The sequence below is a fragment of the Ammospiza caudacuta genome, chromosome 20, assembly GCF_027887145.1.
Source record: "Ammospiza caudacuta isolate bAmmCau1 chromosome 20, bAmmCau1.pri, whole genome shotgun sequence".
NCBI classification, from domain to species: Eukaryota; Metazoa; Chordata; class Aves; order Passeriformes; family Passerellidae; genus Ammospiza; species Ammospiza caudacuta.
Window position 1 is genome coordinate 6,744,306 of NC_080612.1, and position 10,072 is coordinate 6,754,377.

The window sequence follows — 10,072 nt, forward strand, 5'->3', positions numbered from 1 at the left end:
TCAGATTCTATTTCAAGTTCACACTTTGGAGACACACAACATTTGTGATTGCTATTGATCCTCATCACCCTTCTGGTAAAAAAAAAATCAGTGGTAAAATTCCTCAGTTTACAGGCAAGGATTTCACAAGGAGGAAAAATCAAGGCACTAACAGGAGTGGAGTGTCAACATTTCAATGTTATCTCTAGCATTTCTTTCCTGGTATTAAAAATGCTTTTAAATTCCAAACAAACTCCTTATCCTGCTCTTGCCCACACTAAAAAGCAATTTCTGTCAGCAGGAAAAACAGGACCATGAAATCAAGTCCACTTGTGATCCCACAGAGGAAATAATCAGGTATGAAACAGAGTTGTCCCAAAACTCCAAGTTGGTTCCCAAGCTGATGCTGAAAGCCTTGCCTGGGTGCTCACCTTCACAAGAAGAGCTTCTTACTCATGTTTTACTCCTGTGAGGTGCAAGTTCTCAAAACTGACTTTGGTCTCCTCCAAAAGGAAGTCCCTGGATCCCACATGGGACCATGGCAGTGACTCCAGAGGGACTGCTGGAGAAGTAAAGCAGCTGGGTGACAACTCAGGGTTTGTTCTCACCCTGATGATGGAAAAATGAAAGAGGTTTGGAATGTGCCAGAGCTGCCTCTGGCCAGGCTCTCTGGAGAGCAGGGAGGAGCCCCGAGGCTGTGGAGTTTCTGGGGATGGGTGAGGCACAGCAAGAACATCTCCAAGAGCAGGGATGGCACTTGGTGCTTCATGGAGCACTTTTTTATGGAGCACAGCAAAACTCCAAGGAGAGTCAAGGGCAGTTGTTGAGATCCTGGCTGATTTACAGACACAGAGACAGCAGATTCCTCCTGGGCACTGTACAGAGCTACACAGCTGGGAATAAAGCTCAAATCCCAGCAACTCCTTCATTATAGCCTCAGGCACCAAACAGTGAATCCTATTGTAAATCCCTGGCTGAAAACTCCCCTCTCCCACATTCCTGCCCACCAGCTCTGAAAAAAACAGAGACATTGTGCTAATATTGGTGGGTGAGATTGCTGAAGCTGAGCAGTGTGAACACCCCCAACAGCACTGCTACATTCCACTTAATTCTTCTAACCCATTGTTAAGGTCCCTCCCAGCTCCTTGGATTTATAAATATTTGCTCCACAAAGGGCCAAAATCCCTCATTGAAGAGTCTCTCACTAGTTCATAGGCATTTGAGGTTGCCAAGTGCTGGTGATACAGGCTGGGCTGGTGCAATGCTCTCAGAAAATGAAGGCAATCCATTGATGCAGGCACAGGACCTTCAGCATTTTAGAGCTGTGTTTTGGAGCAGAAGAAGGTACTCTGTATTCTCTCCTCCTGCCCCAGGTTGGTGTAACAAGCCCTCTTCAAGGCACTCTCTTAAGTGGACAAGTCACCAGTAGAACAGACATTGTCCTCCTTAATTTAATTTTAAGTTACAAACTAAAGCTCATATGATTCCCACTCTTTTGGGGTTTAGCTACATCAAAGCTGTAAAAAAGACAGGAATGTAAATGGGAAGTGCTTATTGCTGCAGTTTAGTTAAAGCTGCAAATGAGCATGAGCAAATCTTAGTTAAAGCCCAGATTTGCTCAGTGTTTGCCACTGAGGTTCCTACCTTGGCCTGGGGAGCTGGTGCACTGCAACTCCAGTGGAATTGTGGGAAAAGGCAGCTGCTAAATGCAGCAAAGAAGAAAGACTTAAAAAAGATGAGAAGTTCACAGAGGTGATACAGTTCCCATCCTCCAGCCACATCAAAAAGTTAAAATAAAAAAAAAAAATTATAAAGGAAATATAATTCAAGTAGCAAGGGAATGGCTTTCCCTGGAGCTACCAACACTCACCCAGACACAGCACAGATCCCAGCAATGCACTGCTGTGCCAGCCTCACTCAGCACTCCTGCCCTGTGTGAGTCCTGCTGCTCTCTGGAGGATCAGTACACCTGCACTCTGGTAAATTCAGCTGGAACAGGCCCCACTGGGGCTGCTGGGTGCCCTGCTGCTGGCTGAAGGCCCATGGCTGTTGATGGCTGTGGGACAGAGAATTTGCCCAGCTGGCAGCACTGTCCTGGTGAGGCTCCAGCCTGCCCAGGGCACTCTCCAAAGGCACCTCTGGCTTGGCAGGGGGCAGAGCTGGGGCTGTGTCCTGCAGCAGGGCCATGCTGAGGTGCCTGCTGTCCCAGAGCCTGGCTGTGATGAAAGGCCTGGCCCTGAGCACTGGGGTGAGCAGGAAGAGCCAGAGGCGATGGGCAGCGGTAGCTCTGGGTGGGGTAAGTGCCAGGCACGGCTTTAATCCTGGGCAGGAAGAAAACAGAAGGTTACAGTGTGCTCAGAGCTGCCATTGCCTAATTAGTGCTGGAAATGCCCTGGGGGCAGATTTCCTCCTGACCAGCGCTCAGAGAGGTCACTGCAATCCATCAGAGGGATTCACTACAACAGAAGCTCTCATTATAAGCAGTACTTGAGTAAAAAATGTCTTTAGTGGCCTCCCAGGACAGCTGTTCCCACTCACAACCCACTCTCACTCCACACCCACTGAACCAGCCTGGCTCTTGGCCCCAGACTCTTTGTGCAAGGAACACACAAAGCCAAATTTCAACATGCTTTGAGATCCCTGGGCACATCCTCCCTGCCCTGTGAGTGACACATCTGCCAAGTTATTAATGAGGAGAACTTACAGCTGCCAAGTGTTATTTATCAAGAAAACACAAAAGGCCTTTGGTGCCAGCAAGAGCCCAGAGTATGGAGCAAAGGGAAAAGAAAAAAAAAAAAAAAGGAAGGAGGAAAGAGTTAGAAATAAAAGAGAGAGTTAGAAATAAAATTAATCATTCAGAAGCAAGGGTTTGCCAGCAGAAGGCATGACTCATCCTGCCAAAACCTATCAGGAGAGAGGCAATCTGCCTGCCAGCCTCAGCCTCTGGGACTTCAGGAGTGCTGCTCAGCCCACGCACATGAGGATGAGAGCTGAGAATCCAGGCAATATTCATCAAGCCATGGGTGCCAAGTTCCCAGCAAGAAGAAGAGACTGGCTCATGCTGGGATTTTCAGGCTTGGAGATTTCTTTTTAATTATTTGAGGTGTGGGGTTAAGTTTGGATTTTTATTTGTGGACACAAACACGATGCCAAGGCCTGGACTTCAAATAAATATCTCCTGTCTTGCAGCCATTTAATGCCTGAACCTTATGAAAATTTGAAATTCAAACAAATCCCAAACTATTAAGAGCTTTTGCTTGGAAATAAGCATCAAAATAATAAAAATTAAACTCCAGAAGTTGTATCTAAGACACAGACATGCAAATTCAGCTGCAGCAGTGAAAGCATCCTAGAAACACCTTCCCACCCTCTGTTTGATAGTCAAATGTTCATGTAAATACCTTTGTGTCACAACAGTCTGTGTCACCTCAGCAAAGGAGGCAGGTTCAGGCACTGAGGTGTGTGCACAGCAGGATGGGACTGCTGCTGACACAGGCTCAGCACAGAGCCAGGCTCACTCTCCTCCCCAAAGCTGCACTGGCACAGGAGGGAGAGAGGGAAAAACACAAATTCTGGCTCTGTCTGTCCTCCACTGCAAGCACTCACAGGTTTTGAGTGCCCTGATGGACCTGGGGGACATTCCTGCTGCAGGCAAGGGTTGTTTTTATGATTTCCCATGGTGAGGGCAGTGCAAACACCTGGGAATGCTTCCACTTCAAATAAAACTTTACAGCAAGCTGATGGCTTAAACAATACATAAAATGTAACCTTGAATAGAAAACTATTTTTCCTCTGTGAAACTGAAAGGACATCTTAGAATAAGTAAATATTTGACCTGCATTTTGAAGCTTTTTAGAGTACAAATGAATTCTCATGGTTTGTGTTAAACTTAAAACCTTTCCTGCATGTGGGCCCTAAGGTTTCTTTTCTGTAAAGCAACATTGCCTTGACACTGAAAACCTGCTGAAAGGTTAAAAGACACCAAAAGGTCTTTTGTTAAAAGACACCAAAAGGTCTGCACTGAATTTTTTAAGTGCCATCCTTAATTTACAATGCTGTGGTCATAAGTAGGATTGGACACAACTCACTCCACAGCATTCCTGGCAGGAAAGGTGGGGCAGGTAAAGATAAGGATCATGGCCCAGGGAGCCACATAGCCAGGAACAACTGCCTGAAGCTGGGGCAGAGTTACACAATTTAGCTTTCCTGTCAGCCAGAGCTGCAATATTCCCAGTGTACAAACTGCCCTTGCAGCAAAGGAGAGGTCTAGAACCTCCATTTAAAGACCTGGTTGAATTAATGTGTAGTGATTCATTAGTCACAGTAATGTCACCACTGTAACATCACTGGGTGACTCTGCTCCCCATGGCACCCACTCTGTGAACAGGAGAGGCACAATGCAGCTTTGAGAGATGGTTTAAGGCCTCTGCTCACACCTCAAAATTCCCCTACAAATGTTTCACAGGAACTCCTGTACTTACATGCTGTTTCCAGAGGCTCTCCTCTCTGCTAAGGACCCTGGGATGTATTTCAGCCCTGGTATCCTCTTCAGCAGAGTGAAAGGGAACACCTGGTCCAGCTTAGAGCCCACAGACTCTGGGAAATCCAAGCAGAAACAGTAGCCAAGACCATCTGAGATCAGGAGGAGCTTGTTAAGGAGAGCTGAGGACAACACACTCGTTTCTGACACAGCCACACAGAGCCCCTCTGTTCCCAAACCACTTCCTCTGGAGAATTCTCCCAGCTCTACCCAGCAGCACCTTCAGAGACCATCACCTTCCTCAGCTCCACATTCTCTGCAGGCACTGAGAATGGGCAGTGGGAGTGAAACACAAATCTAGAATGGGATGGGATGAGAAAAGCCAGTGAGGGTTGGGAGCAGTGTGAGGTGAAACACAAATGCAGAATGGGGTGGGATGAGAAAAGCCAGTGAGGGTTGGGGGCAGTGTGAGTGAAACACAAATGCAGAATGGGGTGGGACGAGAAAACCCAGAATGGGATGAGCATGAGAAAAGCCAGTGAGAGTTAGGAGCAGTGTGAGGTGAAACACAAATTTAGAATGGGATGAGCAGGAGAAAAGCCAGTGAGGGTTGGGACAGTGTGAGTGAAATACAAATGCAGAATGAGGTGGGATGAGCCAGTGAGGGTTGGGGCAGTGAGAGGTGAAACACAAATGCAGAATGGGATGAGCATGAGAAAAGCCAGTGAGGGTTAGGGGCAGTGTGAGGTGAAACACTGTGGAAGGGGCTAAGAGGGCTTGTTAGCTAAAGGAGTGAAAAGAAGCTCAGAAGCAAGAAGAAGCTGATAAAGAGATCTCTTTAAGGTTGTAACTAAAGAGACTGAGAGAAGTGAGAAATAGAAGAAAAATAAGAGAATTTTGCAGCTGGACAAAGTACTTTTAGAAAGTTAGTTGAAGTCACAGTAACTTTTTACTTAAAGTGTTATGTTGACTTATTGTGGCCAATAGTTAGGGTAGAAAAATCATAAGCAATTAGAAAGTGCATAAAAAGTCAGCCATGTTCAATAATAAAGAGCTGCCATCTGAGACTGCTTGTGGTCTCTGCTTTGTGTTGTGACCACCTTGACAGCAACAAAACACAAATCCAGAATGGGGTGGGATGAGAAAAGCCAGTGAGGGTTGGGGCAGTGTGAGTGAAACACAAATGCAGAATAGGGTGGGATGAGCCAGTGAGGGCTGGGGCAGTGAGAGATGGAACACAAATCCAGAATAAGATGGGATGAGCAGGAGAAAAGCCAGTGAGGGTTCAGTGCAGGACAAGAGTGCAGGGAAAGCCAGCAGTGAGAACTCAAGCACTTCCCACCACCCTCCTGCTCTGGCCCAGGGCTTCCCACTCACAAAGGATACAGGCTTTCCCAACCAGGAGCCCACACAGGTTCCCCAAGAGGGAAGAATGAGGGACAAACCACGCCAGGCAGAGCCCAAACCACGGCACCAGCAGCACAGGAACTCTGTACCCCAAAAGCAGAGTCCTCTTCATGCGTGAGCGGGTGCTGGACACCCCCAGCATGGCAAAAGCCACTGGCATGAACCCCTTGGCATCTCCCACCTCCAGCAGCCTGCAGACAAGGGGCTGGAGGAAGAGGTAGAGGAGGGCAGAGAGCACAGAGAAAGTGGCAGTGAGGATGCAGTGCTTCACTGTGCCCACGTTCTTCTCAAAGCTGCCAGCAAAGTACCAGATGATGACAGCACCACAGGCCAGGGAGGTCAGGTCCTCATAGATGAAGATGTAGGTGATCAACCTGTGAACTGAGCACAGCAGCACCTCAGACAGGCACAGACAGCACTGGGGCTGCTGGAAAACAATTACAGGCTTGAGCACAGGGAGAGTGAGCCCATGGGATTCATTAAGAGCTTTCATTTCTATCCTGGTGGAGAAGAGAAGGAACCTGAGGCCTTTAAAACCAGGCATAAATAAGCAGATAGTGTGAAAAAAAGTGCTGTCTTGGGTGTCACAAACATATGGGCTGGCTCTTGCTGCTTCCTGGGAAGCTGCCTGGAAAACAGCAACAGCATCTGTAGTAAATTTCAGTCTCATTAAAATTGAAGGCAAGAGACATAAAAATAACTGTTACAGTACTGATGATTTTGGCAAAAAGATAAACAGTTCTTAAATTGCTGCCAGGCTGATTTTCACCACCAAAAATGTCTGGTGTCACCAGGATATTTTCTGAAAAATCCTCTTTGCCCAGGATTTTCTCCTGGGAAGCTGAGAAGCCTCAGAAAAGAATGAAAACAATAATTATCTGATTGTTTTGGTATGTGGTCTGGAGATCATTTACCAACAGGTGCATCTTTGATTGGTTCCATGTGGATTGTTTGTAATTAATGACCAATCACAGCCAGTGGGTTGGACTCTGAGTCAGCCTTGAGTTTTTATTATTCATTCTTGTTAATTAATGAACATTTTTAGTATAGTTTTAGTATAGGTGTTCTATAATGTAATGTATAATAGAATATAGAATAGAATAGAATATAGAAAATATAATATATAATATAATAAAAGTTATAATAGAAAATATAATAGAAAATAATAAAACAATAGAAAATATAATATAATATAACATTTTACATATTATATATTATATAATATATAACATAATAGAAAAATAGAAAAACAATCGAAAAATTATAATATAATATAATATAACATTTTACATATTATATATTATATAATATATAACATAATAGAAAAATAAAAAATAATAGAAAAACAATCGAAAAAGTATAATAATATAATATAATATAATATAATATAATATAATATAATATAATATAATATAATATAATATAATATAATATAATATTCAGCCTTCTGAGAACAAGGAGTCAGATTCTCATCTCTTCCCTCACAAACACCAGCCTGGAGGTTGTCACACCTCAGAAGTGTTTCTGGGCCCTCTGTTTAGGTGTTCCCCATGGCACACAGCAAGGATTGAGACATTTCTCCACCTCCCTCCCATCAACCTCAGTTCCACAGCCAGAAAAACACCAGTGAGAAACACAACAATGCAGTGCAGCCCCTGGAGACACGTGAGGAGATGGTGGAATCACCCATCAGCTCAGAGAACTGGACTGATAAAGGAAATCACTGCACAGGGGTAAGCTGGAATTAAAAGTGTGATAAAAATCATTCTGGGAATACCACAGGGGCTGAGAAACACAAATCCCCCAAGCTCCCAGTAGTGTTATCCCCTGGGCTGATAGGCAAAGGACAGAGATGAGGGTGTGGAGGAGCAGCCAGATGTCCAGGGACTGAGATGGGTGAGCAGGAAGCTTGGGGCAGGCCCGGGGAAGGGCACGGAGAGAGGGGGGGAAAAGGGACAGGGAGAGAGGGAAGAAAAGGGACAGGGAGAGAGGGAAGAAAAGGGACAGGGAGAAAGGGAAGAAAAGGGACAGGGAGAGAGAGAAGAAAGGGACAGGGACAGAGGGAAGAAAAGGGACAGGGAGAAAGGGAAGAAAAGGGACAGGGAGAGAGAGAAGAAAAGAGACAGGGAGAAAGGGAAGGGACAGGGAGAGAGGGGGGAAAAGGGACAGGGAGAGAGGGAAGAAAAGGGACAGGGAGAGAGGGAAGAAAAGGGACAGGGAGAAAGGGAAGAAAAGAGACAGGGAGAAAGGGAAGAAAAGGGACAGGGAGAGAGGGAAGAAAAGGGACAGGGAGAAAGGGAAGAAAAGGGACAGGGAGAAAGGGAAGAAAAGGGACAGGGAGAAAGGGAAGAAAGGGACACGGAGAGACGGACAGGAGGGAGCAGCGGACTCGGAGACAGGCTTGAGGAAATGAACAGAAATGGGGGCTTGGTGGTACCACGGGGTCCAGGGCAGGACAAGGAGAAGACCGGAGAGAGGGAACACAAAAGCTGCGTTGGGATTTGAGGAAGGCCGGAGAAAGGAGACACAAAGGGATTTGGGGAAGGCACGGAAGGGAGCGAGCAGAGGGACCAAGGAGGCAGCGGCTGTCCCCTCCGGCGGCCCCGCTCACCTTCCCCGTCGTACAGGGCTGCGGGGCGCAGCGCGGCGGCGGAGCGGGCGGCAGGGACAGCCCGCAGCAGCCCGGGCGCGGAGGCTCCGAGCGACAGCAGCACCGTGAGGGCGGCGGCGGCCGGCGGGGCCCAGGGCGCCGCCATTGCTGCCCCGCGCGCCCGCCGCTTCCGGGCAACGCCGGAAGGCCTGGTCGTTACCATGGTAACAGGAGGCGCTGCGCTGTCGTTACCATGGAAACGAGGGGGGTTTCTCGCTTTCTCTCTCTCTCCACCCCCTCATTTGGGTTTTTATTTAGTTATTGTTATCTTTTCCCTGTTCAGAAAGGGAAATATCGCAGCGAGAGGTGTGATGTCTCGCTGGGAGCCCGCTCAGGGCTGCGTTCTAGCCGGGTGTGCACACTGAGCCCCAGGGTGGGAGGCCCATCTAAGCCACCACCCACTCACAGGGTCTGGGAATAGATAATCGATCAGCCTGGAAAAGGTCTCTGGGATCATCGAGTCCAACCCGTGACTGATGAACACCACCATGTCAACTAGCCCGGAGCACTCTGTGCCACATTCACTGATTCTGTAAACACCTCCAGGGACGACCTCAAAGACTCCAAAGACTCCACGGCTACCCTGGGCAGCCCCTTCCAATGTTTAATCGCCCTTCCTATGAAGGAATTCCTCGTCATATATTCCTCCTCATTTCCCACATCCTGAACCTGCTGTGATGCAGCTTATGACTAAATCCTCTCACCCTGTCCCTTGAAGCAGAGCCCAGCCCTCACCTGGCTACAACCTCCTGTAAGATAATTGTAGAGCACAAGAAGGTCCTCTCTGTGATAAATGTGTATTTTATTATTGTCCTTTTGAAAATATTAAAATGAATATTATATGTGATATGTTAGAAAGTTATGCTGCATTAATTCTCTTAATTACTGTGTTAAATATAGTTTTAGGTTATAACATAAGGTTAAAATAGAAACTATGCTATGCAAGATACTTTTTTTCTAAAGAAAGGACTCGCAGTGAGATAGCAGCCACAGGACACCTAAATCTGTCAGAGAAAAAGAATTTATTGCCCCATTATCAGGAGAAACAAACTTCTTCCTGCCTTGGTCAGCCCTGAAGAGCTGTCAGGATTCAGGAAGAAGCTGATGATGACCAGACAGAATCCTGTATTTGAATGGAATTTATGCATCATGTATGAGGTGTATGAACATGCAACAGGCTGTTGTTTTTAAGGGTTAATCCTCCGTTAGCATGGGTTCTTTTTTGGGCTCATGCTGCCCAGAAAAAGGTACCTGGACATCTGTAACTCTTTGTTTTTATTGTCTCATATTGTCCTAATTCAAATTGTCCAAATTATTATTATTCTATTTATATTACTATTTTTGTAACCACTTTATTACTATTAAATTTTTAAAATTTTAAAAACAAGTGACTGGCATTTTTCACAAGAGCTTTCCCCAGCTCTGTTCCCTTCTCTGCTCAGCTCCTCAGTGTCCTTCCTGAACTGAGAGCCCCAGAACTGGACATGGGACTCAAAGGCTGAGTGGAACATCCACACCTCAGCTGCTCCTGCCATGCTCATACCAAAACCTGTGGT

At 46.5% G+C, this 10,072-nt stretch overlaps 1 protein-coding gene across 1 annotated transcript; it reads right to left on the minus strand.

Annotated features, from left to right (window-relative positions):
* RHBDD2 (rhomboid domain containing 2) lies at positions 1–8,625 on the minus strand. The gene is made up of 4 exons (XM_058817876.1): positions 8,478–8,625; positions 5,846–6,247; positions 4,461–4,611; positions 1–2,300 (listed from the first exon to the last, which is right to left on the minus strand). Exons 1-4 carry the CDS (start codon positions 8,620–8,622, stop codon positions 1,940–1,942), a joined length of 1,059 nt encoding a protein of 352 aa, XP_058673859.1. The 5' UTR covers positions 8,623–8,625; the 3' UTR covers positions 1–1,939.
* Between the last annotated feature and the right edge of the window lie 1,447 nt (positions 8,626–10,072).

Excerpts from the sequence above, each read along its gene's own strand:
- RHBDD2 (XM_058817876.1), bottom strand. The coding sequence starts at position 8,622 with ATGGCGGCGCCCTGGGCCCCGCCGGCCGCCGCCGCCCTCACGGTGCTG. Across the intron at positions 6,248-8,477 it reads AGCCCTGTACGACGGGGAAG|TTCACAGGTTGATCACCTAC; the intron begins GTGAGCGGGGCC and ends TGCTGTGCTCAG. Across the intron at positions 2,301-4,460 it reads AGAGCCTCTGGAAACAGCAT|GATTAAAGCCGTGCCTGGCA; the intron begins GTAAGTACAGGA and ends CTTCCTGCCCAG.